The sequence below is a fragment of the Mirounga angustirostris genome, unplaced genomic scaffold (genome assembly GCF_029215605.1).
Source record: "Mirounga angustirostris isolate CCGP_5_RB_7025 unplaced genomic scaffold, mMirAng1.0.hap1 SCAF_6, whole genome shotgun sequence".
NCBI lineage: Eukaryota > Metazoa > Chordata > Mammalia > Carnivora > Phocidae > Mirounga > Mirounga angustirostris.
Window position 1 is genome coordinate 135502163 of NW_026991714.1, and position 13599 is coordinate 135515761.

The window sequence follows — 13599 nt, forward strand, 5'->3', positions numbered from 1 at the left end:
GGCAGGCCCCCACCCGGCAGGTTCGGAACCTACGTCTACGAAACTCAAAGCCGGATTGTGCGGCGCCAGGCCCTGCCTCCTCCGCTTCCTCCGCTTCCCGCACAGCGTGGGTCACCTCGGCCTCGTGGCGTTCCTGACACCCCACCGGCAGCCCTCGGTGATGCGCGAGTGAGTCTCTCCCCGCGCAAAGCCTCAGAAAGCGGAGGGAGGCGCCTTCCACTTCCTCTTTCTCCGGCTGACTAACGCCCGGCGCCCGCCCCACGCCTCCGGCTCCGCGGGGCGTGGCCACAGCCCGAAGGGGCGGGGAAATACCCATATTCGGCCTTATATGGGCAGCCACGTCACAGGCCGCCCCGTCATTCACATAAAACGCGGCGCTGCTGGCGGAATCCCCGGCTTCTGGGGCGGCGAGTGGCCGGGCCGGCTGCCGAGCGTCCGCGGCGGGAAAGCAGAGTTGAGCGGCCGCACCGGCGCCGCGCTCGCTCGCTCGCTCGGCCGGCCGGCCGCAGCCTCGCGGGTCGCCCTCCCGTGCCTCGCCAGCGGGCACCCTGGCCGTGGGCACCTACGGGGCGCGCGGCGCGGGACCGCGGGGCGGCGGCATGAAGGTCACGTCGCTCGACGGGCGCCAGCTGCGCAAGATGCTCCGCAAGGAGGCGGCGGCGCGCTGCGTGGTGCTCGACTGCCGGCCCTACCTGGCCTTCGCCGCCTCGAGCGTGCGCGGCTCGCTCAACGTCAACCTCAACTCGGTGGTGCTGCGGCGGGCCCGCGGCGGCGCGGTGTCGGCACGCTACGTGCTGCCCGACGAGGCGGCGCGCGCGCGGCTGCTGCAGGAGGGCGGCGGCGGCGTGGCGGCCGTGGTCGTGCTCGACCAGGGCAGCCGCCACTGGCAGAAGCTCCGCGAGGAGAGCGCCGCGCGGGTCGTGCTCACCTCGCTGCTCGCCTGCCTGCCCGCCGGCCCGCGGGTCTACTTCCTCAAAGGTGAGCGCGTCGGGGCCGCCGAGCCCCTGTCACCACCCTCCCCCCCACCTCCCCCCCCCGCGCGGCGAACGCCCCGGGGCTCTGGGGTCCCCTCCTCGTGCGGGGTGCCTTCCGCGACCGGCACCCGGCAGTCTCCACTTGCCCGAGTCTGCGCCCTGGGGCTTGACGGGCGCTAGGGAGGGCGCTGCCAGTGTCAGCCCTCAGAGCCTCCCCCTCCCCACCCGCGTTCCTCGAAAGCTCCGGCCGCCTGGGTGGGTGGGGTTGGTTGCGCGGCCGGGGCGCCGCTTCTCGGCCGCGGGGGCCGTCGGCTCGTGCTGGGCGCGGGCCCCCGTTTGCTGGCGCCGGCTTAGCCGCCCTCGCTGGGGCCTGGGCTCTGAGCCTTTCTGACAGGCAGATCAGGCGGGATCAGCAGGTCGCGACCCCCCGGAGCGTGGCGCCGCGGCGTCCCCTCTCCTCCCGCCTGGACCATTAACGTATGTTAGGCTGTCTTCACCGACCCCTCTTGCCTTTTTGACCCGGGCCAGTCCCTCCCCTTCCTTTCCACTTCATTTTACTGCTTTTTATTGTTTTCCTCCGGCCTTCCCTTCTCCCCTCCCAGGCCTTTCTCTAGCTCCATTTGGAGCTGACAGCCTTCCCACCCTTTTCACCTTCTCCCTCAAACCCTCCCCCCCACCCCCCCAGATCATCCCGGGGCTGGCTTCCTGCTGTCTGCCAGGGGTGGGAGGCTGCCGGCCAGCGAGCCCCAGGATTTAGGAGAGGTGTAGCAGGGTGGTGGTGGAGGGGATTCCGTCGCCTTTGGTTTGAGACGCCCCAGAAGCTGCCCCACCGGTCCGTCCATTACACCTGCTGGAGAGAGGACTTCGACTTCCCCGGCCCGGGTAGTGAGTGACTGACTTTCAAATTACAGAGCATTGATTTCTGGGTCACTTCCTATGACTTCTCCCGCCTTGTATTTAGGTCCTTTGTAACTTCCAACGTACGGAAGACAGTCCACAGTGCTGAGATGAGTGTTCAGCCCAAGCTGTGCCCCGAGGCCCTGCCAGGGCTGCTGCAGACTCCTTGAGAAACAGCAGCGATGTGGTTCAGAACTCGGGTGCAGTGAACTGAGCGTTGAGGGCCCTGTTTCAAAACCACGCAACTTGGGGAATTTCACACACTCCAGACCTGGAGAGCACACTCGCAGCGCCCACCTCTATTAGCACCTCTTGCAGACTGTCCCCTGTTTATTCCTGTTAGGGAGATGACAGGCAGAAGATGATCATCTTCCTTCTCCACCAGCCTGAGCTTGCAGGAGAAGGAGGGATGCCCTCCAAGCTCTGCAGAAGTTTTCACGCTTAGCCCGGGATTTCTTTCTCTTCCTGATGGTGGTTTTTGCCTCCCATTCTTAGCCATGAGTACAGGAAAAGCTACTGCCTTCCCAGTAGCATGAAAGATATAGTCCAGGAAACCCCCGGTCCTACCTCTGCTCCCCACCCCTCTCCAGGGGGGGTCATGCTGACTGTTTAGAAGTTACTGCCACAGGAAGTAAGCGGCTCTGTAGGCTCTGTAGACTCACATCTTGGGAAAATTCATGTCTAAAATTTTTTTTTTTTAAATGACAGTAACACACACAGGTAAAATTTTTAAAAGCACAAAGGCTGTACGATTAGAAGTGGGTCTTCTGCACGCCCTTGAACCCAGTTCCACTCTCCAGAGACAGCCACCAACTATTTTTTTGTTCGTCTTTAGACAAGTTAGTTTTCCACCAGTATCTTTTTTTTTTTTTTAAGATTTTATTTATTTATTCATGAGAGACAGAGAGAGAGAGAGAGGTAGAGGGAGAAGCAGGCTCCCAAGGAGCAGGAAGCCCGATGTGGGACTCCATCCCAGGATCCTGGGATCATGACCTGAGCCGAAGGCAGATGCTTAACCATCTGAGCCACCCAGGCGCCCTTCCACCAGTATCTTTAAAAAATAGAATGGTTTTGTATATTTCCTGTTCCTGCTTCTTTCACTTAACTAGATCTTGGGAGATTTATCCTTATCAGAGCATACGTGTCCATTTTACTTATTTTTATTTTTAATATTTATTGGAGAGGGATAGAGAGGGCGCATGCGAACAGGGGGAGGGAGAAGCAGACTCCTCGCCTTAGCAGGGAGCCAGGAGCCCGGCGCAGGCCCAGGGCTTGATCCTAGGGCACTGGGATCGTGACCCAAGCCAAAGGCAGACGCTTAACCTACTGAGTAAGGTGCCCCTTACTTCTTAAACCAGTCCCCTGGTGGTAGCCAGTAGGTTGCTTTCAACCTCGCTATTTGAGGCGATGTTGTTGGGTATATTTTTTGTTCAAATGCTTTACGTGTGCACTGTCTTTCAGTGAGATTCTGAGAACTGCCAGGTTGATAGTTGTGTGCATTTTAAATTTCAATAGGAATTGCTGGATACTTAACAGTATCTTTTATCTTTTATCTTTAGTGCTACTTTATAACACTACGAATGTTAAATTGTTGTCCAAGAAAATTTTTATTTCTTCATCTACCTCATGTCCAGATATGATGAATTCAGGTTTTAATCTAGTAGCATTTCAGATCTTGGGGCAATAATGACTTTTATACTTACCTTTATCGTCCTCCACCCCCCCTCCCCCAAATTACACTAAAATGGGATGACGACCTAATGGCATTGTCAGTGTGTATTTATATACAGTGTCCATACAGCTTCTCTGCTCCCTTGGTCATGCAGCGGTGATCAAAAGCAGAATCACTGAAGAGGATTGAAGCAGCCAAAAGAATTCCCACAGCTCTTGCAGCTGAAGTGAGGCACCAGAGAACGGTCTGTCTCTCCCTGCCTCTGAAGGGAGTGGGTGAAAGAGACCATCTAATCTGAAGGACTCCTGACCCCAGCTTGAAGAGACAGCCCCTTGTTTATCTGTCCCTCAACTACACTGAGCAGCTTTGTCTGCCTGCCTTATTTTGTCAACAGGCAGGCAGGACCCAGCCCACACCCGCACCTCCTGTCTGTCCTGACAGCCATCTCTTTTAAGTGTGCTATTTAAAGACAAGAATTGGGGTGGCCTGAAGGCTTGTCTTTCCCAAGCCTCATTCTTGGGAAAGTTTGGGAGGGCCTGGGCCACTCTTGACTCCATATTCCCATCCCGTATCACTCGGTTTGTGCCCTGGAACCCAAAATGTTGGAGGCCCAGGCATAGGAAGTGACTTACTAACTAGGGTCCCCTCTTCCAGTGAAGCTGTGGGTCCCTAAGTGTGACCTTCTGTCTACATCCTAGGAGGGAAAGGGTCCAGGGGCTACAGTGGGGGCAGGAGGAAACTAAGCCACAAACACCACCACCTCCCACCTCCGTTACTCCCTGGCGTGTGGTCTCCTATCATGACCAGGAGGACCAGAAGCTCATCTGGGGAGGGCCCAATGGGCTTTTTGTTGAAGTGACCACAGAGGAGATTTGAGTGTACTCAATGGGGGCGGGGGCAGTTCCAGCAAGCTGGGAGGAAGCAGTAATGGCAAGATGACTCATTCTAGGAATTGGCTGCAGCTTCTGGGAGGGAGCTGGAGACTGCCATGTTATCCATTAACCATTTGTCTACTGCAGGGGTTTAAGGCCACCGTGGGCTCCACTGTGGGCCTATCACACCACTAAGAGACAGAAGAAAGAGGGGACTTTGTGGAAAATACATGGGCTCGGAATGCATATTTAATTGATGATTTGACCCTAGGTGAATTCTCTGGGTCAGAAAGAAATAGCAGGTTTTCTGGAGGCTCTCGGAAGTCCCTTGGGTCCTTTTGGATTGGGAGTGAGGGCTTCCCCAAGTGAGACTGTCCTGTTCACCTGGCAGCACTTGGCATGTTTTTCATTTGGTTCTTTCCCATTGAGTTCTGGGCCTGAGACTTCTTTAATATGCCCAAGTTTCTGTGACTTGGTCAGAGAGTATTTTTTACCTTAAGTGACCCATCTGGAGAAGTTTAAATGTAATATTAAGGATTTTTACAGTCATACCTGCTGGTAGTTATCATTTGAGGACTTGTAGGGAAGAAAGATCAGGAGGGGAAGCTAAGGAAGATAGGAAGGGTAGGTGGTCTTGAAGGGGAGAGAAACAGTTTTTACATATTGGGACTGAGAATTAAGTTCTAAAGGCCTCGTGCCTCCAGTTTGGTTTGGAAGGTAATTAACTAGATTGATTACTCAAAATTGGACCTATAGAGAGGATTGTCAGCAGTGTTCTTTAGCTCCTTGGGAGTGAGAAAGGGCAGGGCTGTTTTATTGCACTGAGTTTAAACCTCGTATTAGCCCCCATTCCCTTATGAATAGAGGGGATTGCATCTATAGTCCAGTTCAGAGCTAATGGGCTAGGGATGAAACAGACCAATTCAGGAGTCTCTTCTTGCAAGTGAATGCAATTTTGCATAATCACACCTTCATTTTAGATAAGTAAATGAAAATAGCTTTTGTTTTCTGGAGGGATTTTGTAAATATTGCCAGATGTCAGAGTTCCTTTCAGCTGCTTCTGATAGATGCAAAAATTAATCATTGCCTCTCTGAACTATAACTTTTTAGAAAAGACGGAATGTGTGTTTGTGTGTGTGTGTAGCCCATTTCTGTTCCAAAGCTATTAGTTGGTTTGGCTCAATTTTTTTTACAAGACCAGAATCTATGTTAGCTTAATATTGACTCTTCCACACTTAGGGTATTGATTAATTCTGGACATTTTCTAAAAGCCTGAGAAATCAATGCTTAACATCTATCTTCCCTTTTTTTTTTTTTTTTAACCTTGCAGGAGGATATGAGACTTTTTACTCAGAATATCCTGAGTGTTGTGTGGACGTACAGCCCATTTCACAAGAGAAGGTTGAAACCGAGAAAGCCCTCATGAGCCAGTGTGGGAAACCAGTGCTCAGCCTCAGCTACAGGCCAGCCTATGACCAGGTAAGTGGTTTTGGAAATGCCGTCTTGGCTACGGACTCCGTTCCTTCCTCGGCCCCCTGGCTCTCCCTCTCCCCACTCAGTAGCACTGGTGCGTTCTTCTGGATCAGGGTGTTGGCAGAGCCCTCTAGCTTCAGAGAGCTGTTGCTTGCCAACTTGAGTTTCCATCCAAGAGTAAATGGGCTTCTTTCCAGCAAACAAGCTGACAAGAGCAAAGGAGCCACAGGACGCTTGACAGCTTCTGGAGAAAAGGGGAAGTGAAAGATACATTATTATTAGTTGGCCTAGGAAGTGCAGAGAAGCTTCAGAATATCAGTTTAGGTTTCCCTGAAGATGTTTCAGAGCTGACTTTTAGGCTTCCTGTGTTAATCTTCTTTGTAATCGTTCATGCTCTGCAGTTTCTGCAAACCAACCTAGTACCTGTGGAGATGTGTCTTTTTGTTATTTTTAACGGAAACGGGACTGGGGGAGGGTTGTGGGGAAACTACCCTTTGGATGGCTAAGCAGGCTCTAAGGGTTTCTGCTGCTTACAATTCCATAAATTCTGAAACCAGAGAAGATCAAGAGACACTGTAGAGGATTTCATGCTCCTACAAATATGTGGGTTTTTTTTTTCCCCTTCCAGGAATGTTACTTTCTGGCAACTCTTTAAAGCCTGAAAGTGTGTGAAAGGCTCAGTCAGGGGTCCCCTTCAGTGCTGGAGGATGAGGGAAAGGCAGGCAAGGACCCAAAGCTGGCAGAAACCAGAGCTCAAAGCCCACCTTCCCATTTTACAGAGGGGAAAAAACGTGTCTCACAACTGGAGATGATCTCTTTGCAAAGAATCCTGTAGCTGGGCTGGCAGCAGTAGGCCCAGAACGCCTCCCTTCTCTTAACTCTGGTTCTTTTCAAGGCCTCGTTCTGTTTTCCACAGAAACAGAACCTCTTTTGGAAGGGGCCCATCCTAGGCACCTGACTTGGTGGGAGGAGCTTTTCAAGTATTTCCCACAACATGTACTTAACATGTCCAGATCATAAGAAGGAAGACATCTGGATGCTGCCTGGCATGAGCAGAACTCTGCCCCTGGGAATAAACTTCCCAGTAAAGCCAAGTGACTTCCCTGGAATGGGATCCCTGGTCAGGAAATCTATTAGCTTGGCAAGGTGCCAGGGTTATTATTTTGTTTGTTTTCCTTTATTAAAAAACACAGCGTATGATGAACCCTCAGCATTCAAGCCAGGGGCATGTGGTTTAGCTGGATTTCTATTTTCTGTTTGTTTGGGTGGTGTTTTCCCCTCACTTCTCAGAAAGTGAAAGAGAAACGAGAATTGTCAGGATGTTGCAAAGGCACAGCAGACCTTTGGCCAAGAGAGGACTGGGGAGGCCCTGACGTATCTCCCAAGGTTCATCGGGGAACCCCCTAGTGCTATTTCTTAGACGCGCTCTGCATTGAGAGAAGCCAAGCAAGGTTGTGTTAACCTTTGGGGTTTCTGAAGTCCTTTGGTTTCTTCCTCTTGAGTCTAAACAGAGGATTCAGAAAAAGAAAGACCCATGGTTTCAGGGGTGTGTTGTTCTAGGCTTTAGAAGTAATTGGGTAAGATTCCAGGCACTAAAGAGAGGGAGAGATCTATGTAGGTACATCGAAAGTGTTAAGTCCAAGGGCCAGCTCTAGTAGGTGCTAATAAAAATACTGGTTGTTGGGGCACCTGGGGGGCTCAGTTGGTTAAGCACCCAACTCTTGATCTCAGTTCAGGTCTTGATCTCAGGGTTGTGATTTTGAGCCCCTCACTGAGCATGGAGCCTACTTAAAAAAACAAACAAACAAATAAAAAACTGGTTGTTACTCTTCCTGTCTTTGGTAAAATCCTCTGTGACTTTCTTCTAAGTGGCCAAACTGGCCTTTGCTTGAACACTTGATTTCTCAGGAAAGAAAAAGCACACACCACATGCCAGGTAATTTGAGCGTTGCCTTCTGCTAGCCCTCATCCTACACCCCTTTCCCTATTACGAGTCCGGCAGAGTTTCCGTTCCGCTTTTATTCTGGGACAGGAAATGGGAACACAGAAAACGGATGGATGATACGAGAAAGGCTCCCAGAGACTTAGCCATTGCCACCGCCGCCCCCCACCCCCAAGCCCAGTGTTTCTCTCTCAGTCTCTGGGGCCTCCCATTGTCCCAGTTATCTCTGGTTTTTCTTGCCACCCTGGAGCTGCTAAGGCTGCCAGAGTCTGACCAGCTAGCTGTTTTTAACTTTGCCTCAGGGTAGATGGTCTCAGCTTCTAATTGGGATCATCCTTAACTGGAAACCTGGTGTGTGGGTGGCCTTCCGAAAGGGTAATGATGTAAGCATCTCTCACAAACCCTCAGTCCCACGTGACAAAGATCGGGGGGGGAGGAACCCCTCTCTCCTTGGCTTAATAGGTTTTCTTTAGGGATTCCAGGTAAACAGTGGTCATTTCCACTTCCAAGAAGCAACCTTTTTGGGGGGCACACTTTAACATCTCTGAAACCCACATGTGTCTTAGGATCAATCATCGGGTTCCTAGGTTTGATGAAATACGCCATGAAAATATCAGGACTGTAAGGTGGGGGCACTCGTCTTGAGTTTTTACCTGTTCCGTCTCGAACGAAGCCAGGGCTGCCCCAAGGTTAGAAGGCTTGCCCTGGTGCTGCTGGGGCAGCTGGGATGTGAGCATAAGCCTCTCCGTTCTTCCTCTTCACACACATCTTCTCATCCTTGTCGGCACAGGAAGGCTGCTAGCGTTCCCTACCTCGATATGTGTAAGAAAATGAAACATCTTTGCTGCGTGGGCTTGGCTGTCACTGAGTCACAAGGCAGCCACGTCGGGTAGAGCGTTTGCCAGGCTCTCCCCACACTCTGGGCTGAACTACCCTGGCTCTGAACTCTCTACCTGGAAACCAGAAAGGGAACCTCCCACCTTACAACAAGTAGGTCGGGGTTGTTTTGCTTCGTCTCCTAAAGGAGCAAGCTAATCCAATATTTCCCGGCTGTCCTTTTCCCCTCCCTCCAGGGCGGCCCAGTTGAAATCCTTCCGTTCCTCTACCTTGGAAGTGCCTACCATGCATCCAAGTGCGAGTTCCTCGCCAACCTGCACATCACGGCCCTGCTGAATGTCTCCCGGCGGATTTCCGAGTCCTGCACCACCCACCTACACTACAAATGGATCCCCGTGGAAGACAGCCACACAGCCGACATTAGCTCCCACTTTCAAGAAGCAATAGACTTCATCGGTAGGTTCAGTCACTCGTCCTCAGTCGTTTGGGGAGCCCAGTAGGGGCACCTGTTCTCGGTTCTGAGGTATCGATGGAGGCTGCTAGCCTTTGCCAAGAAGAAAAATGTCTCGTCTATGCGACCACAAGGAGTTGGAGCCAGGAAGGGCTGCAGCCACCAAAGAGGCAGAGGGCAGGATTTGAGTTGCTATTAATAGGAGTTTTAATTTGCAAGATAAATGAATTAATATAATTTTATGGCAATACTCACTGCCGCTCTTGTTATTTTTCCTAGCTGGGTGGCAAGCAGAGTGTGTCCGTGCGTAATGCTCCACGCCAGGGAAGCAAGGGAGGGAAAGAACGATCCTCACTGTGCTCCTACGTAGGTTGGGGCATTTTTAGAAAGCCAACAGAAGGATTGAGAGAGCACTACTTACACACCGAGCCCCGAGGGCCCTGGCAGCTTTTCACAGTCTTTGGCAGACTGCTTTAGGGGCAATTTGTTTTGCATTTTCAGCTAATTTTGGATTAGAGATAGCATTTGATCAGGCTCCATGCTCTGTGCACAGCGAAGTTGGCATCTTTCATGTGTTGTGTTGGGCAGTTATCATTTAGTCCCCTGGACAGGCCTGGAAACCTCTGGCCTCTCTGCCTGGAAAGGGTCTGGGCCTTGGATTTCCACCGCTTGAGCATAGGCTGGATTGTTCCCTCGTGTGACAGCTTCTCTTTCCCCCCTCTCTGCCTCGGTGGCTGTTTCAGGTTTGCAGGCACGACTCCCCAACCTTGTGGCCTTGCCTTCTTCCCCTGTAACACACGTAGGTGTTGAAGCTGAGATGTGACTTTCCTTATCTTGTTTTGAGGGCTTTTGGAGGGGGAAAGGCAGGTGTTGGGCACAGCAATAACTGTTCAGGGCAGGTAGCAATTAAGGGGACCCCCTTCAGCCACATGGTGGGCCCTGTGCTCATCACACGTGGTTTCTCCTCTATAGGAAACCCACTGGGAAAGTCTCCGGAGGCAGAAGGCTGAGCCTGTCCTGGTCCTCTGAGCCTCTGGGCTGACAGGATTACTTTGGATCTCTGAGAGGCAGCCCAAATGATGGGTTCAGAATGGGAACCCCTTGACATTGTCTCCCTGACCCTGGGAATGCCTTGCCCTTCTCTGCCTGTTATTTAATTACCTGGATAGCTACTCAGTGAGCTCATGAAACCCGCCCCCATCCATTTCTCAGAAGCCTCCCTCTCCATCCTGTGTATTGTGTACGCAACCACACAAACCCACAGCCTTTTGAGAGCACATGATGCTTTTCCCCAGACTCCTTGCCCTGCTGGTGAAAGGGGGGCACTGAGCCCATACCATGCACTTGACCCCTTCCCAGGGGAGGGCCTGGGAGGGCACATGGTAGACAAGCCCTGAGGGGCAGAGCAAAAACAGCATACTCTAGGCCCTTTGCTTTCTTGGACGTGGCACTGGGCAATTAAAAGCTAGTCTACAAGGAGCAAAGGAAGATCGGAGTCATGACCGTGCAATCCTAAGGGTTGGGGTCCCCTTTGAACTAATTTACAGGAACTTTTTTTCTTTTGAGTCAGACTAAATTGGGGGTACCTCTAATGAGCTACACTGTATCCTTTGGGACTTTTGTTCTGTTGAGGAAACTCCGGGGTTCCTCCTTGACTCTTCAGAAACTTGATCTTTTAGATCTTACAGATTCATTTGTAAACGTCTTGAACTTGAGGAGGGAGCTGGATAAGGGAGCTGACTTTATTTGCCCTTCAAAACTTTAAGTGTTTTTGCACAACTGTGGCTTTACATTGTACCAGGTACCTCAGACTTCCTGTGTTGTAATGTTGTAATTGTTTCCTCACTAGCAAGAGAGGGAATTGGAAAGACTGTTTTTTGTGGTTTTTAATTGTGGTTTTTAATGTGTGTGTATATATATATGCGTAACCTTTTGCTCCTCGTTTTTAGCTGTTGCAGTTCTTTTGGGGGGAGGAGTGGAACAGAAAAGGAGGGAGACCTTGTCATATTGAGCTAAAGAATGCTAACTGATGGTGGTAGCTTTATAGCAGTGAGTCCCATTGTTGTGCAAGATGGAGTTTGCGAAAGCCATTTATATCTTCCAGTCTAGTAAGCGTCACTTAGCCAGGCTATAATCAGTGGCTGTGCACTATTTATCGTATGTTTGGTGGTGGGAACCCTGGGAGCTGAGCCAAGCATCCCGCCCTGGCACAGCCAGACAGGGTACCCAGGGAGGCTGGCAGGCCTCTAGCAGGAGAGGGCCTAGGTCCTCCCCATTAGAATCAGATCCCAAAAGGCAGGAATTGCTTTTCTGAGTCAGTCTTTGACCCTGGGGCGCTCTCAGAAAAATGTACCTACCCAATAAATTTGCATGCAATGTCCGGGATTTTGCAATGTCCTCTTGAAACCCATCCGTGGAACCCAAGTTAGGATGGCATCTCCAGGAAAGGGAGTATTACCCCAGATCTGGCACCTTCAGGGACAGAATCTGTGCAAGTATCCTGGAAAACAGGGAAGCACGTCTGAAGATGAGAAAGGCCCTACATGGGGATAGACATTGGGGGGACCCCATGAGCTCTGTCCTTGCCAGTGGGTATTAAATTAAAGACTGGGAACCTCAGCTCTTGGACAGATGTGACATTTTGATGACTAGGTTACTTTTGTGTTGAATCCTTGTATCTTGGCATCGTTGCCTTTGGGTTCCAGTCCCAACTCGTCCTCACTGTCTTTTCTTCCTTCCAGATTGTGTCAGGGAAAAGGGAGGCAAGGTCCTGGTCCACTGTGAGGCTGGGATCTCCCGTTCGCCCACCATCTGCATGGCTTACCTCATGAAAGCCAAGCAGTTCCGCCTGAAGGATGCCTTCGATTACATCAAGCAGCGGAGGAGTGTGGTGTCGCCCAACTTTGGCTTCATGGGCCAGCTCCTGCAGTATGAGTCTGAGATCCTGCCTTCCACGCCCCAGGCTCCCTCCTGCCAAGGGGAGGCAGCAAGCTCGTCATTCATAGCCCATTTGCAGACACTGAGCCCTGACCTGCAGGGTTCCTACTGCACCTTCCCTACCTCGGTGCTGGCCCCCGTGCCCACCCACTCGACAGTCTCAGAGCTCGGCAGGAGCCCCATGGCCACAGCCACATCCTGCTAAAACCGGGATCGGGGAACCAGCCCAGCCCCAAGAACAACTGTGATTCTGCTTTTTTGAAACTCGTGGACATTTCATACCTGTGCAATACTGAAAACCTCACTCTGTCCTGCTGCCCTGGCGGGACAATGAGCGGTCACCAGGCTTGCAAACGTACTTGACGCTGACGGCGGGGATAGGTTTTGGGGACCGAAGGAAGGCCAAGCCATGATGAGAGCACAGCGCGTGCCGACTACTGTACTTCCAGACCCCCTGCCCTCTCAGGACCGCCCGGGCCCAGCACCTCCGAGCTCGCCTTTTCATTTCCAGCGCAAGGCAATAAATACCCACAGCAATGTGGGAGAGAGCAGTTGCTAGACCAGGAGAAAAGGCAATGACGAAGCCAATTCATTTTGAAGGAAGCACAATTTCCACCTTACTTTTTTAACTTTGGCAGTCTCCGTATCTGTCTGTTGCTTCAGGGCATAAGCTGATCACCACCCAGTCAGGAAAGCAACCTGTCCAGGGCTTGGAGGGACGCCATCTAGATGCTGATTTGAACCCTCCCATGTTTCCGAGACTCCCTCTTGGGTCCAGCTGGAGGCGGATGGTTGAAGTAGCAAGACGTCGACCTCTCTGGGTGTCCTTTCCACTGTGGGTTCTTCCCTGACTTCGGACTTCGCATGATTTCTTACTCATACTTGAACCTTCCTCGTCACCCCTCTCCTCAAAGCATCTCTTGTGTCGTTTGAAAGGAGTTCTTCAGACCTTCGACCAAAAATCACTCCTTTCAGGGGGTGGCAGCGGGTGCCAAGAGAAAGAGAGACCCGCCGCGTCCGGGTCAGTGGCATTGACACGGTCGTCTCCCCAGCTTGCTGTCCTTAATGTGTGCTTGTCTTGTCTCTCGTGACACACGTTATCTTCCCTGCCCCTGGGGGTTGTCTTCAAGCTGTGGACTTCTGGGGTTTGCAGATTTTGTAATGTGGTACTTCTTTTTTGTCTGTAGGTTCTCTCCGGGGGAAAAGGCAATAATTTCCTAAAATCCATATGAATGTGAAGAAAAGCAGTATGTTACTGGGTGTTGTTGTTATTGTTGATGTTGTTTTTTTATAGTGCAAAATAAAAAGATGAAAAGAAAAAAAGGCAATGCTTCGTGTTGGTGAGTTGGGGTAATAAGGTAGGAGTACATTTAGGTGGGGACACAGCATATTTCACTGGATCCAGACAAGCACTAGGGTGACGGGGGTTGTACCACTGTAGACTGAGTCTGCATCTGCTCACGGCCGGTGACCTTAACAATACAGAATATTGCTTTCCAACTGAGAGGCTTCCCTAAGCTCACTTGCAAGAGGAGTCGTTAGGT

The 13599-nt window shown here is 51.5% G+C and overlaps 1 protein-coding gene across 1 annotated transcript; it reads left to right on the forward strand.

The window, feature by feature from the left end:
* The first annotated feature begins 389 nt into the window (after positions 1-389).
* DUSP5 (dual specificity phosphatase 5) lies at positions 390-13383 on the forward strand. The gene is made up of 4 exons (XM_045878795.3): positions 390-978; positions 5746-5894; positions 8904-9123; positions 11860-13383. Exons 1-4 carry the CDS (start codon positions 600-602, stop codon positions 12258-12260), a joined length of 1149 nt encoding a protein of 382 aa, XP_045734751.1. The 5' UTR covers positions 390-599; the 3' UTR covers positions 12261-13383.
* Positions 13384-13599: the final 216 nt, after the last annotated feature.

Bases quoted from the DNA above. Each gene is read 5' to 3' on its own strand.
- DUSP5 (XM_045878795.3), top strand. From the start codon at position 600: ATGAAGGTCACGTCGCTCGACGGGCGCCAGCTGCGCAAGATGCTCCGC. The intron at 979-5,745 runs GTGAGCGCGTCG...TTAACCTTGCAG, and splicing joins GCGGGTCTACTTCCTCAAAG to GAGGATATGAGACTTTTTAC. The intron at 5,895-8,903 runs GTAAGTGGTTTT...CCCTCCCTCCAG, and splicing joins ACAGGCCAGCCTATGACCAG to GGCGGCCCAGTTGAAATCCT.